This window comes from Cetorhinus maximus, chromosome 24 (genome assembly GCF_964194155.1).
Source record: "Cetorhinus maximus chromosome 24, sCetMax3.hap1.1, whole genome shotgun sequence".
Taxonomy (NCBI): Eukaryota; Metazoa; Chordata; class Chondrichthyes; order Lamniformes; family Cetorhinidae; genus Cetorhinus; species Cetorhinus maximus.
Window position 1 is genome coordinate 44,945,081 of NC_135902.1, and position 16,470 is coordinate 44,961,550.

Below are 16,470 nucleotides of genomic sequence, written 5' to 3' on the forward strand. Positions count from 1 at the left end.
TATAATTATGAATACACCTTTTAGAATAATTGGTTAGCAGAATCACATGTTTATGTACTCAATAGGATAGTTTTAACATGGTACCTGTGTGTCGGTTACTGATTGGATGTATTCAAATGTACTCAAATGTATTGTGATAAGAAAAAATACAAAAGTAGTGAACTGTAATCAATCAGGAAGCTGCTGGGTCTTCCTTCTTAGGAATGATTGCGGCTCCCTTGCATATGCTTGAATAAAACTGGTTAAAGGAAGCCTGAGTCTCTGTGGTTGCTGTGTGATTGGAGAATGTAACTTCTCCTCTTCAACTGGCCTAGGTGGTAGTTGCGAGATCGGAGGGTGTGCCCTTCTTCAGTCCAGTTCAGTTTCTGCTCAGTGGGAACCCTGAGGATGTTGATGTATTGGAGTTAAGTGCTATGATAAAACACCCTAAAGTCAAGAATGCTTTAAGGGCAAATAAAATATTTTTAAAAATTAGATCTGGAGAAATGCATAATTAAGTTCCCATCTTTAGGTGACCCAAAGAACATGAAACTAGTCATTTTTAGCAATGCTTTACACGCAAATCTTCCTGAAGAACATTCTTGTGCAGCTGGAGAGTGAAATTCTTAGAAGAAGCCCATCAAGATATAAGTACAATGCTGAAGCCTCTTAACAGATCAAAACCTGCATTGGCATGAAAGCATTTTCAAAAGCTGTACGTAGCTTTACTGTAAGCAGTGAGACACCTTTAAATAACATTTGAACATGCTGCAAAAGTTGCTCCCATGTGTATATTTTAGAACAAAATTTTTCTTTCATCAAATATTGTTTATTAAAATGTTTTTCCCTAACTAAAATAATCACAATACCGATTTTGCACCATTCACAAGGCTGGTAATTTTTTTTCCAGAATGGCTATATAAGGATATATTTACTATCATTATATGTAGCAGAGCACAAATGAGAATATGTAAAAATTCTTTCTGTCATGTAACATGAATCATTACTTTATATTCTGCTTCATTTTATTCCCACTCACGTACAGACGTGTGACAATCATCTTAGCTCCAAGACATAGCTGCAGAGGTTCCCCACTCCAGTGCCCAAGGCCCAATCATCTTCAACTGTCTTATCCATGACCTTTTCCTCTAATATATAAGGTCAGAAGTGACGATATTCACTGATGATTTGCAGTGTTCAATTCCATTTACAACTCCTCAGATCATGAAGCAGTCCATGCCCACATGCAGTAAGACCTGGATACTATTCAGGTTTGGACTGATAAGTGGCAAGTAACATTTGTGCTACACGAGAGCCAAGCAGTGACTTTATCCAACAAGAGAGAATCTAACCACTTCCCCTTGAAATTCAATGGCACTACTGTACCCCCACCATTAGCATTCTGAGTGATGAAACACAACTGCAGGATTTATGTGTTAATCTGTACTTGTGTTAAATCTTGAAGTTGTGGAGTAATGGTGACAAACACCATCAAAAACCCTCAGAAGTTCCAGGCCAATCTGGGAGAAAATCAATGGATCCTACAAATAGATCAGATGGAATCAGTTTCTGCCAAGGGCCATATCCATAGCCATAATTGATACTTAAACGTGATTGCTACTCGATCACAATATTTAAGATAAAATCGTGTGTGTAAAAGATTTGTTATAATTACAATAAATACATTGAAGTATTCATTCTGAATTCCCTATAGCTGTTCTTGAGAAGCCATTAGAAAAGAAAACAGGAAGAAACTTTGGCCCACCTGGAACCAAGAAATTAATCTTCTTTACTGATGACATGAACATGCCTGAGGTGGATAAGTATGGAACTGTAGCACCTCATACACTAATCAGACAACACTTAGATCATGGGCATTGGTAAGTAATCTTAGAATTTTTAAAGTACGATTATTGATATATATCTCCTTAACATTAAGTATTGCACATGGTGCTCACTCTCCATCTGCATTAGCCTTGCTTTTTTGTGTCACGGTTTTGAGTCATGCATTAAGTAACTCCCATGTCCACATTAGAGAGATTTTGACTTTCTTCCTTCAGTAGAAATTATGCAGAACGGGAGTTTAAACCAAAGTGGTACAGCAAAACCTAAATGACAAACTGTAAGATAAGCCCCACAAAAAAAGTTTAGATCACTGCTAGCTTGGGTTGTCTCATCTTACTGCCCTGAAAATTCCTGGCTACCTGCTTCCAAACCACCCAACCTTTATGTGACTCAAAACCAGCGAGCTTCCTCTAGCTGGTTTTTTTAGGTGGGCAGCTGACCTGTAGTGTGTAAATGAGGTCTGACAGTTCAAATGGACACGGCCTTCCATAGAAGAAGTGGTTAGCCTACATGTTTCAGCTTCCCACCCAGGAATTAAAAGTCCCCCTGTTTATCAATGCATGTCTTGTACATAAAATGTATAGTAATAGCATCACTACATATAATTCTGAAAACAAACTAAAACATTAAAAACTGACTAGTGTACTCTAATGATTTTCTTAATGAAATATTGCAGTGTAATGATGGATTGAATTAATTTGTACTTAAATAACATATTTTTCAATTAGGTATGACAAGGTCAAGTTGACATTAAAAGATATTCATAATTGTCAGTATGTTGCCTGTATGAATCCCACAGCTGGCAGCTTTACAATTGATTCTAGACTTCAGGTAACTAATTGTACATTTTTAAAAAATATGACATTGTTCATGATTTGACAGTGGTCCGGATATTCCTGCGCCAATTGATTCCGCTGTATTTTCCTCATTCCTAATTAAAATACATCACAGAAAACAAGTGAATTGGAAATAGTTTTGTCAATGACCAGTGTGTTCTATGCAAAATCTTGATGGATTCTACCACTGTTGCCATGATATATTCTTCGTTGCTATGCTTGAAGGATACAAGGAAGTCTTTATTAACAGTACTTAACTATGTACATATTTACAGTAGGTATGGAGAGGATTCCATACCATATCCTTCTACATTGCTACTCATCTCCAGACTGGCCCCAACTCTATGTCACATACTTTCTTACATCACTGTGTACTCCATCTCATGTTTACTCTTTAGGTACCAGATCCTTCTTCTACACCTACCCCCAAGTCTTTATCCCCTGGATAGAAACTGACATTAGTTTACTTAAGTCTTACATTACTGTAAGTCTTGTATACCAACTTTAATATTACAACTATAAACTATTCTAAACCTATGCTATTTCATTATAAACATTAACAACATTAACATTAATGGCATGCATTAACAACTTCCCCAAGTCCCCACTTCAAATCCAGTGGCTGGAGGTCTTACAACACTTCCGCTTCTCATTCGTCATATGGTCAAGAAAGTGGCAGGTTCCGGAGGTGGTCCTGGCATCTGGGCATCCTCATCAATAGGCCTCCACCTTGCATAGAGGAAGCTTGTATTGGGGTGTTGGGGGGGGGTGGGGCGGTGGTTGTGAAGAGCAGAGATTCCTCTTGCTGCGCCTGACTGTGCCTTTGGCATGCCAGTTTGGTAGGAGTGGGGTTGGTCCTTAATTAGGTGAAGGACTGTCCCTTGTCTCCCAAGGTTCAGGATCCAAACTTTGTCACCCTGTTGTACTCGTGGCAGGTGCCTGGTGTGGTGTCGCCTATTGTAGGCAGAGGCCTGCTTCTGTCTGTAGGCCTGCTCTTTTTCCCGTATGGCATGGTAGTTTTTGGCAACCAACCCTGGCCAGAGTTTCCCTGGCAGAATCAGAAGTTAAGCGTGCAGTTTCCTGCCCATCAGGAGCTCCGACAGGAGAGGTCACACCATAAGGGGTTGGACCTGTAAGTGAGCAGGGTGGTAGGAAAGTCCTCATTCTGCTTCAAGAGGACTTTTACTGTGGGGACTCCACATTCTGCTTCACTGTTGGACTGCAGGTACATTGGGGAACTGGTACAGTGGGGGAAGCTGGCTGCAGCTGTGAAGTGTGCAAAACATTCTTGAGCAAACTGTTGTCCGTTATCCGAAATGAGCTTGGCTGGGATGCAGTGACTTGTAAACATCTCTTTGAGTGCCTTAATGACTGTCTCCATGGTGGTCATGTGGAGTTTCTTTACCTCCACCCATCTAGGCTAGTAGTCCACAATGATCAGGAAGGATCTGCTGTTGTAGAAAACAGGTCCAACGCCAGCCATTCCCATGGCCTGTCAGGGAACTGTATGGGAATGAGTGGCTCTCTCTGGTCCTGGCGGTGCATTGCGCAAGTGTGGCAATTAGCAATGCTCTCTTCCATTGCCCTGGAAATGCCCGGCCACCATACTGTGGATTGGGCCTGTGCCCTGCATTTCCTAGATCCCTAGATGACCCTGGTGTATCTTCTGAAGGACGGCCACCCGCAGAGGAGCTGGAATGACTAGCCATTCATTATAGACCAGCAGGTAATCTATAACTGTGAAGTGGCTTTGTTGCTCAGACCACGATTTGGCTGAGGTACCACTAGGCCATTCACATGGACATCCCAGTTGGCAGTAGGATTGGATGCAGTCGCACTCTTTGTTGCGGAGCTGTTCTTGGTGGAGCTGTTGAAGCCAGGTCATGGATGCCATTAGGAGGTTAGTAGTGGCCTGGGAGTAGGCCTCCACTTCAGTGGCAAGGCCGGCATTGTGGTCAGTTGGAATTCTGTGGCAGTCCTTGAAAAGGCATCTGTGGTGGCCTGAATTTTTCTCTGAACATAGACAGTCTCCAACATGAGGTGTAGGCATAACCTCTGAATTCGTGGCAGCATCTTGGCAAGCTCCTTTTTGTTTAGCAGAGAGAGACCAGTGATTTATGGTCTGTCTCTATGGTGATTTTGAGGCCGATGATGTAGTGGGAAAACTTTTCACAGGCCCATGTGTCTGTCAGAGCTTCTTTTTCAATAATGGCATACCGAGTCAGATAGTGTTCTAGAAGCCTAGTAGAGTGGTTGCTGTGTGCTGTCTGATTGCTCCTGAAGGAGGACTGCTCCAAGGCCCATGGACGAGGCATTAGCTGCGATGGTGGTTGGTAGGGCCGGGTCATAGTGGGCCAGAATGTCTGTGGAGAGCAGCATCTCCTTGATGCCCCAAACCCACACTTGGTTCTTCATGTCTCAGTGGTTTCATGACCTGTGCCAGGTGAAGCAAAAACTTCGCCAGCTGGTTCATCATGTCCAGGAGGTGTTGGAGGTTTGGGACGGAGGAAGGGGTTGGGAAGGTAGTAATTGCTTTGGTTTTCTGGGGTCCACTGTGATACCTCTGCTGCTAACGATTTGGCCCAGGAACCAGATGGTAGTTTTGGAGAACTCACATTTGTTTTTTAACGTCAGACCTGCCTCCTGTAGATGTTCCAGGACAGCTGTGAGCAACTCGTTGTGCTCTTGTGCCATGACCTCATGGACCAGAACATCGTCCCATGTGGCAAACGACTCCTTGAAGGCCCTGCAAGGTGTCTGACATTGTGCGTTGGAAGATCTCTGGCACTGATGTATTCCCAAAGGGTAGATGGTTGAAGCAGAATCTACCACAGCAGGTAAATGAAGTTGGTTAGGAGTCGGGTATCTTTGTCAAGGGGAAGTTGCCAGAAGCCACTGTTAGTGTCTAGTTTCAAAAAAAAGGTGCGCTGTGAAAGCTTGGCCAGGCTTTTATCCACCGAGGTCATGGGGTGGACCTCCCTGGCCACAGCCTTGTTACACTGTGTGAGGTCGACACAGATACGAAGAGAGCTGTTCGGTTTCTGGACCGGGTCCACCCCCCAAGCACCAAATGGTGGGTTGCTTTACTGGGGAAATGACTCCCATGTTGACCATGTCATCAAACTGCCTCTGTACCTCATCCATGAGGGGGTGAGGGAGCTTCCGCTGAGTGAAGAGGCACACTGGCTTGGCCTCACTCCTGAGTCTGATTTTGTAGGATTTTTTTAAGCCGGCCCAGCCCTGTTAAGAGTTTCGGGAACTGCTGCCTGTATTTTGAGCATTACTGTTGCTGGTTGACCTTGACAACACATTGCAGGAGGTTAAGGTTGATACAGGCATTATGGCTTAGCAGTGAGTAGTCCTGGTTGGGGCCAAGAGGAGGGCTGCTTGAATTTTTTTTCCCCTGTATTGCAGAGCAGCCTGCAGAATGCCTTTTACCAGCAGGCTGAATCCCCCAGCTGAGTGGAGTGAAGTGTCCATCAGTTGAAGCTGGAGGTCTTTAAGCCATGAAACCTTTTTGGACAGGATGGTTATGCCAGCGCTAGATTTAAAATTGGTTAGATGACCATTCACCATAATGTCCTAATTCCAGAATGAAGAGCCGTACGTACCCTTTGATCTCACCCAAGGAGAAAGGCTGTGTGCCTCCTGTGTCACTAATTTTGACCTTGTGGATGGTGTTTGGGTTTTCTGTGCAGTGATGGGGTCTTGACTTGCCCAACTTGTGAAAATATCCCTGTCTACTCACAAGACGTTGGTCTTTACAATGCTTTGCACCACAGCACTGGCAAGGTCATTCAGTAGAGTAGTTCAGGGGTGGCTTAACCTGACTTGGGTGGCCCCTGTGTTTCTGTGTCTTGATATGGTGGACTGAGGTGTGGCTTCTGCCCCATGAAGTGTTGACTCCTGTAGGATGGTCGAGCCTTGTTCATACAGCTCTGACAGTTTATTTAGCTGGATGTTCTTGTCGAGGCTAAAGAAGTGTGTGGCTAGCAGACTTGCAGCCTTTGTGCTGAGGCCTGAAAGAATGATGTCCCTTAAAGAAATTTTTGTGCAAAGCTCTGAGTCTGTTGTTGATCTGGGCCATGGATGAAGCCCATTGGAGGTGGGGAACGAAGAATTGTGATCCATCCTTAAAATTCTCAAAGTGTAGGTGTAACTTTAAGAGAGAAAAGGGTTTCAAGATGATGTTGCCAGTTATCGATGAAGAAGAGATTGGTGTGAATTTCAAAATGGCAGTGGTGGCACTCCAATGAAGAAGGAAAACCCAAAATGGCGGCGGGGTCAGAGGGCTGCTGGGGGACCTCTTGCTGCAGATTGGGAATGGGGCGGAAGGATGGAATTCTCATGGCTGGGTGGCTGAAGAATTGCGATGTACTCAACTTTATGAAAAAAATTCTCTGTCTTCTTATTTTTTTTTCCTTTCATTCCATTCCCAACTCGGGCGCTGCGTGGAGAGGACACCAAGTTGGAGTTCAAGCTAGCAAGTGAAATTAACAAGAGTTTCTGCCAGTTGTGCGGATGTTCACTGATGGTTACACAATGTGCAGCACCATTCGCGACTCCTCAGATACTGAAGCAGTCCATGCCCAAATGCAGCAAGATCTAGACATTGTCCAGGCTAGTGCTGACAAGTAGCAAGTAACATTCGTGCCACACAAGTGCCAGGTAATGATCATCTCCAACATTAGAGAATCTAACCATTGCCCCTTGACATTCAATGGAATTAGCACCACTGAATCTCCCTCAATCAACATCGTGGGGGTTCCCATTGACCAGAATCTGAACTGCACTAGCCATATAAATACTGTGGCTACAAGAGCAGGTCAAAGGCTAGAAATTCTGTGATGAGTAACCAGCAGGCCTCGGCATTCGGCAGCCCATGTGGCTGCCTCCAAAATGTTTACAGGGTGGTGGGCCTGACTCCAGTTAGCACCCACCGCCCCACTGGAAGGAAAATTCCACCTCTGCCAGTATTTTCTCCTGAGGCAGGCATGCCGAGCTGGGAAATTTCCCGATTCCTGCTACCTGCCATTTGGATGAAAATGCAGCCCAAAATTCTTGCCCAACAAACATGTGTAAGGAGCTGACAGCAGTGAAAAACCGAACAGGTCACACAATCCTTTAATCATAATGGTTATTTATTATTCCAAGATTCTTCAATAAGTCCTATTAAAAATTAAGCAGAATCAGAGGGACTATTCTTCAGTCACAGGGCTGCCAAATGCTGAGGTCTGCTGGTTAAAAGGCCCATCTCAGCACTCTGGGACATTTCCCCAGTTGTTTTGTTTAATATTAAGTCCTTCAGCCTCACAGATCACACACCCTTGTCCCTCCCACACACTCCCCGTGCCCCATCCATGCCAACTAATGCTCCTCTACCCACCCCACATGGCTACTCATACCACCCTCCATGCCAACCTATGGCACTTCCATGCCCATTCACCGATACGCATTCTGTACAGAACCAAGGAACCCTATAGTGACAATGGCATGTGTGGAAAAGCTGTAAAAAATAATTCATAATTTTCTTAAAAAAAACTTGTTACTACAGCCCTATAAAAATGTCCATCATCCAGACCTTTAAAGCATCAACAGCAGAAAAGAGAGGCACCTGAGACCTCTTTATCTTGTGTAAATATACATTGTATATTGACAAAATAGATCTAAGAGAAAGTGCTGTCAATCAAGCAATGCTTTCTCTTGGGTTCAGCTTTTTCAACAGAATAATGGATATCTGGGATCTCAGTAGCCTCATTCTGCACTCTTGGTTGAGAGCCAAGATATCCATTAGTCTGTTGAAACAGATGAGCCCAAGGGAAAGCGTTGCTTGATTGATAGCTCTTTCTGTTAGATCTATTTTGGTCACTGCACAACAATTACAAGATAAAGAAGTGTCAAGTATTTGTAGTTTCTGCTATTTTTACTCTAAATGTCTGGATGATTCTTATAGAGTTGAATTAAAAGCAGCTTGTTGAAGAAGACAATGAATTACTTTTTTAAAAAGCTTTTCCACACATGACATTGTTATTATAGGGTTCACTGGTTTTGTATATAGAGCATTGTCGATAAATGGGCATGGAAGTCCATAGCTTGGCATGGAGGCTATACAAGTCAAGGGATTTTCCAGGGTGAGTTTTTAGCCTTCTAAAAAAAATTCTATTCAATAATATCACTTTTGCCATCCTTACCCTGCCTATTAACTTTCCCAATTTTCAATGCTCACAGCACACAGTTTCCCAGCAGTTCATTAAACAAGCAGCAAGTGAAGGGGAACTTCACTTGAGCAACATTTCAAATCATCACAGCAATTTTTATTGAATGAAAAAGCACTGTTGATTCAATTGGATGGAGCGAAATTCATTTCTGTGGCGCTTCTTCTAGTGATGTTATGAAGGCAAATATGATGTTTTCTTTCATACAAAGCACCGCTGGCTGCACCCCGCCCAACTTTAGTGAACTGGTAGGGCAACAACAGGTTTGATCCCTGCGTGCATCCAAAGACATTGAAAGAGTGAGATATAAAATCACTGATACAAACAGGCTGAGGCAATGGCAGCATACTAAAATTACTCAAGGAATGTGCTGGTGGTGCCTTCCTTTATCATTCCAGAGACAATAAGCATTCTGAACCAAGGTGAGCCCTGTTCTATGTCTATTTATTGGGCCACTCAACAAGTTGAAGCTAAGATGCCTTTGACTTATTTGTACTGAGGCAAAATTTGTTGAAACAAACTGATGAGGTGCTGGAGTAATTTGCAGGTTTTTGCTTATCACGGCAAGGCAGAAAATAACATTAACTTGCATAGGTATGGTGTCAGTCATCGCAGTGCCCTTGTAGAATATGGACGATATATTAACCTCTTTCCAATATTCTGGCACCTTCCAACATTGAACGATGCCTCAATAATAATTGTTATTACTTCACAAATCTCTTTCCTAGTCACTTTCAGCAGTCTGAAATAAATACCATCTATTCTTGGGTTTATTTGTTTTGAGTGCAGGCTAGGATTTTCATCCAACTTATAACAATTTCATTAAATTACTTTGGATATTTTTCCTTGGAGAGGGAATGTTGCTCATGTGTTTCTTTGTAAAATCTTGGAGAAAGTTCTCATTTGAAATATTTGGGTTTTAAGTTTATTTAGCATTTCTCTTGATTGAATTATGTTGTCCACCTGTCTGCCCAATTACAAGAATATTCATATTTTCCTGTAGCTTATCCCATTTAGCTTTGGAGTCTCCCACCTTCATTAATTTTGAATGATATGCAATTTTAGCCCAGAACAAGCTGATTTTATAGTTTTAAAGATTTACTGTCTGAGATATGTTATCGCATTATAGGAACATCAGAACTTAGAAAATTGGAGCAGGAGTAGGCCATTTGATCCCTCGAGCATGCTATGCCATTCACCTAGATCATGGCTGATCTTCTACCTCAGTGCTATTTTCCCACACTATCCCCATATCCCTTGTTATCTTTAATGACAAGAATCTATCTGTCTCTGTCTTGAACTTATTCAAAGACTGAGCCTCCACAGCCATCTGGGGTAGAGAATTCCCAAGGTTCACCACTTCTGAGTGAATAAATTCCTTCTCTTCTAAGTCCTAAATGGCCTACCTCTTATTCTGAGGTGGTGTCCCCTGGCTCTAGACCTCCTCAGCCAGGTGAAACATTCTTCCTACATCTGCCCTGTTGAGCCCTGTAAGAATTTTGTATGTCTCAATGAGGTCACCTCTCATTGTTCTAAACTCTAGGGAATACAGGTAAAGTTTCCTCAATCTCTCCTCATAGGACAATCCTGCCACCTCTGGAATCAGTCTGGTTACCTTTGTTGCACTTGCTCTATGGCAAGTATATCCTTCCTGAGGTAAGAAGACCAAAACTACACACAACACTCCAGGTGTGGTCTCACCAAGGCTCTGTACAACTGCAGCAACACTTCACTACTGTATTCAAATCATCTTGCAATAAAGGACAACACACTATTTGCCTTTCTAATTGCTTGTTGCACCTGCAGTGCCTTGTGAAAATTAACACTCAGGTCCCTTTAGATATCAACACTTCCCAATCTCTCCCCATTTAAGAAACACTCTGCAGCTCTGTTTTTCCTACCAAAGTGGATAACTTCAAATATTTCCACATTATATTCCATCTGTCATGTTCTTGCCGAAGTTGTTGCGCAGATAATTAGAACTTAAGTTTTTTATAATCTTTTATTTCAGCGTCATTTCTGTGTCTTCGCTGTGAGTTTCCCAGGACAAGATGCACTTCACTCCATCTATAGCATCATCCTTTATCAACATTTAACGGGTCAAAATTTTCTATCGGCGGTGATAAAATTCCATTCACAGCTGGTCACTGCAGCTCTTGGTTAGTGCATAAAGCTACGCACTAAATAAATTACTATTTTTTATAATAATCAAATTCATAATTGTTTATAAATTGCTACTTACTTATAATTTGAGTATGCTAATACCTTAGCTTCTTAAAAAATTCTATCTAGAATAAGACTCATTTTAATGTATTTTATGTCGAACACCAACCACTTCCTTTTTCATTAAAACTGGAAATGTACAAATTTTCGTGATATCAGATATGGGAATTAATACACAAGATATGTGCTAGTTGCTATTGAGTACGACTTAGTTATGCTATTCAGATCCCAATTCTAAACTGTTTTCCTTACTTTAAACTTGCTGCTACCAAATATTTCTGTACAGCCCCAAAATGCAGCATGCATTTTGATGATACAAAAACTAAATATGGAAATCCTTGTGACTGACCTTCAGGGCAGGTATTTACCCTACATCTGCTTCCATTAAATGTCAGTGGGCAGTGAGTAGATCTTTTTAAAAGGCAATTATACTAGGTAGTGAAGTGTTTTCAAAAATTGAAGCTGAGAGGCAAATAACAGGTTAAGCAAAAACATAACAAAAGAGAAAAATCCATTGTGCTCTTTAAGCTTGGCCCATCTTCAAATTATGTCTTATATACCTCCTGAAGAAAGAAAGCTCTGCAGAAGTACCCCTTGGGATATCTATCCATTTCCACAATTTAGCGTTATCTAGTTGTCTTCCACAGACAATGCCCGACTACTCTACCAAAACCCAGCATGCAATACATAGAAACATATAAAAATGACAGACAGGAAAAACCCATATGGTTCGACAGCAAAGGTATAATGAAATTCCACAACTTATTTGATCATCTTTTTTTCTGTAATCTTCAATTTTGTTTTGAGAAGGGATATTTGTCAGTGTCACTTTTTAGGAGTTAACTAACACTTACATTAACAGCTTTTCTAGGTTTCATTAAACCCATCACAAGCTCTATAAGAAAAAGGTCTCTTAACCTGTTGTTTGATTTTTTTTTAATTTTGAGCTTATGCCTTCTGTGTTCACAATCCAAGCAAAATAACCAACTTATACTAACATTACGATTGTCAGCATTTTGAAGGCTTGAATTATTTTTCCTTTCAAATATCTCCAACAAAAAACAAAAGCAAACATTCCAGGGGTAATAAATTTGACCATGTGGCACAGGTTTTTCAGGGTCATTCAACATTCAAAATGACGTACAAGATATGCAGGCAGCTTCTGATGGGAAGTGTATAGCGTGCTATCTTGGTACAAGTGGAAGACTTACAAGAGCATTGCACACCTGCAAGATGCAGATGAGGGAGATAGTTACCTGGATGTATGTGCAACACTGATTGCAGACTGCGATTGCTATTTTGGCCTCTGAATCAAACGCCATGCTCCCTCACTTGACTGCAAACATAAAAAGCAACACCATATGCAAATCCAAACCAAATTTATAAACTCAATAATCTCACACTTTAAACTAAATGAAACTATTCCCTTGGTGCCTGTCTTTCATGTTCTTTTGATTATCCTAATGTCCCAATACAATGTTTACCCAGCAGCTCAAGCTTGGAAGGTAGATGCTGCTGACTCTCCATGAACAACATTGCAGATGGCCTTGGAGGACATCCTCAACCTAGAAAACCTGGCTGCAGACTGCTTGGCCATGGACAGCAGCATCTCAATCTGAGCTGCAGCAGTTTGGACCAGCTGACAGATAGTCACCTCAAGGACACTGGCAGAGTGGCTGGTGTGGAAGTATGTATGCTATCATCTAAGGGAGTACAGATGGACATACATCATGGATCCCAGGACACTCTCCTGGGGGCAGGGTACATTGGCAAATATTGGAGAACAGTGCAAGATATTTATGATGCCCTAGAAAACCTCTTCAATTATGGCACCCATAACCAAGATAGCAATCTTCTGAATTTCAAGTTCTGCTGTGGTGCTGACTAAGGTGACCAAATTGAAAAGGATGAGCTCCAAGTTCTGCACCAAGTTGGAATTGCACACCCTTGTGCTCTCTGACATTGTGTGCAAGCTCTCTTGCATGCATCCTCATGCACCAAGCAATACCTGGTGTATGCCCATTAGCATTGTTCAGTGGCCTGGTCCATTAAAGTTTGCATCTGAGTCCTCTCCAGCAGAACTAGTACATGACCACTTGGCACTTGTGATGCCTTGTACCCCTACCTTGATGAGGGAGAAGTCAGAAGAAAGTTAAAAGATAAGGCATGAAGAATCCCTTCTCACCTCATCAAGAACCCCTCCACCCGCCCTTCTCATTATTGCCAGCATCTTTGCCTCAATGGGCAAAGGGTATGTAGTTGCAGTAGTTCTTCCATCACAGGCAAACTGTAGTGTTGTGTTACACACCACCTTCTCCTACAAGAAAGTGGGAAATCTGACGGTGAGAATCGTGCAACATGTTTGGGTAATGAGGCTGTCATTGTATTCTTTTCTTGTGATGTGGCACCTTCTGGCAAGGCCAGCATTTGTTGCCCATCCCTAACTGCCCTTGCGAGGATGGTGGTGAACCACCTTCTTGAACCACTAAAGTCCATTAGGTGTAGGCAAACCCACAGTGCTGTTAGGAAGGGAATTTCAGGCTTTTGGCACAGTGACAGTGAAGGACTGGCATAATAGTTCCACGTCAGGATAATGTGTGGTTTGGAGGGGAAGTTGCAGGTGATGGTGTTCCCATGCATCTGTTGCCCTTGTCCTTCTCGGTTGAAGGAACCTTGGTGAGTTGCTGCAGTACATCTTGTATATGGTACTGGTACTCATTGTTGCTACTGTGCTTTGGTGATGGAGTGAATGAATTTTTCAGGTTGCGGCTGGGGGGGCAATCAAGGAGGCTGCTTTGCCTTGGATTTTGTAGAGCTTTTTGAGTGTTGTTGGAACTGCACTAATCCGGGCAAATGGAGAATATTCCATCACACTCCTGATTTGTGCCTTATAGATGATGGACAGGCTATGTAGAGTCAGGAGCTGAGTTACAAGCCATAGGACTCCTAGCCTCTGGCCTGCTCTTGTAGCCACAATATTTATATAACTAGTCCAGTTAGGTTCTTGGTCAATGGTTACCCCCAGGATGTTGATGGTGAGGGATTCATCAATGGCAATGCCATTTAATGTCAAGGGGGTATTCCCTCTTGTTGGAGATGGTCATTGCCTGGCACTTGTGTGGCATGAATGTTACTTTCCACTTATCAGTCCAAGCCTGAATGCTGTCTTGCTGCATATGGGCACAGACTGCTTCAGTATCTGAGAAGTTGCAAATGATAGTAAACACTGTCCAGTCATCAGCGAACATCCCCACTTCTGACCTGATGATGGATGGAAGATGAAGCAACTGAAGATGGTAGCGCATATGACACTACCCTAAGGAACTCATGCAGTAATGAGAAACAAAAACAGAAAATGTTGGAAAAACTCAGCAGGTCTAATAACTCTAACAGTCATAAGGACTCAAACCGTTAACTCTGGTTTTTTTCTCTCCACAGATGCTGTTAGATCTGCTGAGTTTTTCCAGCATTTTCTGTTTTTATTTCAGATTTCCAGCATTCGCAGTATTTTGCTTTTATCCTCAATAATGTACTGGGGCTGAGATGATTGACCGCCAGCAACCACAACCATCTTCCTTTGTGCTAGGTATGACTCCAACCAGTGGAGAATTTTTCCTGACTCCCATTGACCTCAATTTTGCTAGGGCTCCTTAACACCACATTTGGTCAAATGCTCTCCTGATGTCAGGGGCAGTCACTCTGACCTCACCTCTTGAATTCAGCTCTTTTGTCCATGGTTGAGTAGCTACCAATGTGAGCTATGGGTGTCAAGTCTGCAATCCTGTTGAGTAATGTGAGGTTGAGTTAAAGGATATTAATTGAACTGTGTTTACTGATATGTTGCAGATTGCAGATAGAAGGGGAATGGAAGTGCTGTGAATTCAGCAGTTCATGAAGTTATGAGTGGTGCAGCTGTTATGAGATACCATTTGAAGCTTCTTCTGAACTTTGACGACTCTTGTCAGGTTATTAAACTTCTTCTGGCACTACATTCAAGACCTAGGATCCATGCTCCTTCCATTCACCTTGTCTACAACTTCTCCCACCATTTACACATCAGATGCCTGGAAGGCTTCCTACCGCTCCCGCTGTCTATCTCCTGTACCAATGTCTTCATTGCAGCATCCGAAAACCTGGGTGACAACTTCAGCTATTTCACCCATAGACAATTTCCACTCTTTCTTGCAGCTGCAATGTACCTGTCCTTTAAGAGGTGACATTAAACACCTGCCCTTTTGGGTGAAAATAAAAGATCCTGTGGTACTCTTTCAAAGAAGAGCAAAAGATTTCTCTCTCGCCGCCTGACTAATATTTATCCCTTAACCAATTTCATCAAACCAAATGATCCAGTTGATATCACATTGTTGTTTATGGGAGCTTATTGTGTGCAAGTAGGCTGCCTTGTTTCCTACATTAGAGCAGGGACTGCACTTTAAAAGCTATTACTTGTAAGATACTTTAGGATGTCTTGTAGTTAGACAAGATCAATTTCTATCCTAGATGGGGGAATCTAGACAAGGAAACATAATCTTAATATTAGAGCAAGACCTTTTAGGAATGAAATCAGAAAGTATTTTTTCATAGCCGAGAGCATGAGTCCCAAAGGCTATGTTGCCTGTCCAGTGCCAGGGTTGAGGATATTTCCTCAGGGTTTGCGAGGAATTGGAGTGGGAGAAGAAGGATCCAATTGTCTTGGTCATGCGGGTATCAATAACATTGGTAGAACTGAGGAAGAGGTTCTGCTAAGGGAATATGAGCAGCTAGAGGCTAAATTAAAAAGCAGAACCACAAAGGTAAGAATCTCTGGATTACTACCTGAACCACGAGCAAATCAGCAATCCTGGAACTCCCTCCCTATCAGCACTGTGGATGTACCTGGCACAAACATGCATGATTTGCTTCTGATGATCGCAGACCAGCTAAACGTTGATGGAGTGGAACTCTTTCCTGTTAATGAGGCTGTTGCCAGGGAACTCTTAAAGTGACATGTTGGCAATCTGCCTACACTCTTGGAAAGCCGGAGATCGCTGCAAATCCCAGAAATCTATCAGCCTGGCTCGCTTCGTCCATTATGAACTTTATATAAAGATGAGCCTTACTGTAGCGGGCATCCGTCACCTCCATTACACATTTATGTGTTGAGGACTGAGAGATGCGTCATAGATCCCTGGATCACATAGATCCTATGGATCCCTGGATGGGCCAGGGGATCCTTGCAAAAGACCATTGAGAGGGGTAGTGATCTTCAGGGGCACTGGCAGGGGATGGCCTCCCAGTCCATGCGGTATCAGATCCTCCCACAGAATGTGGCAGATATGAGCCACCACATCTCCTGACAAACATAGATATGTGTGGCACTGTATCTCACTCAT

At 42.6% G+C, this 16,470-nt stretch overlaps 1 protein-coding gene across 1 annotated transcript in view; it reads left to right on the forward strand.

Annotated features, from left to right (window-relative positions):
• LOC144699540 (dynein axonemal heavy chain 17-like) overlaps positions 1 to 16,470 on the forward strand; it is a 785,608-nt gene that overhangs the window by 516,167 nt on the left and 252,971 nt on the right. The window contains 3 exon segments of the mRNA XM_078570587.1: positions 1,694 to 1,859; positions 2,553 to 2,655; positions 10,887 to 11,034. Coding sequence (XP_078426713.1) covers positions 1,694 to 1,859; positions 2,553 to 2,655; positions 10,887 to 11,034 — 417 coding nt within the window.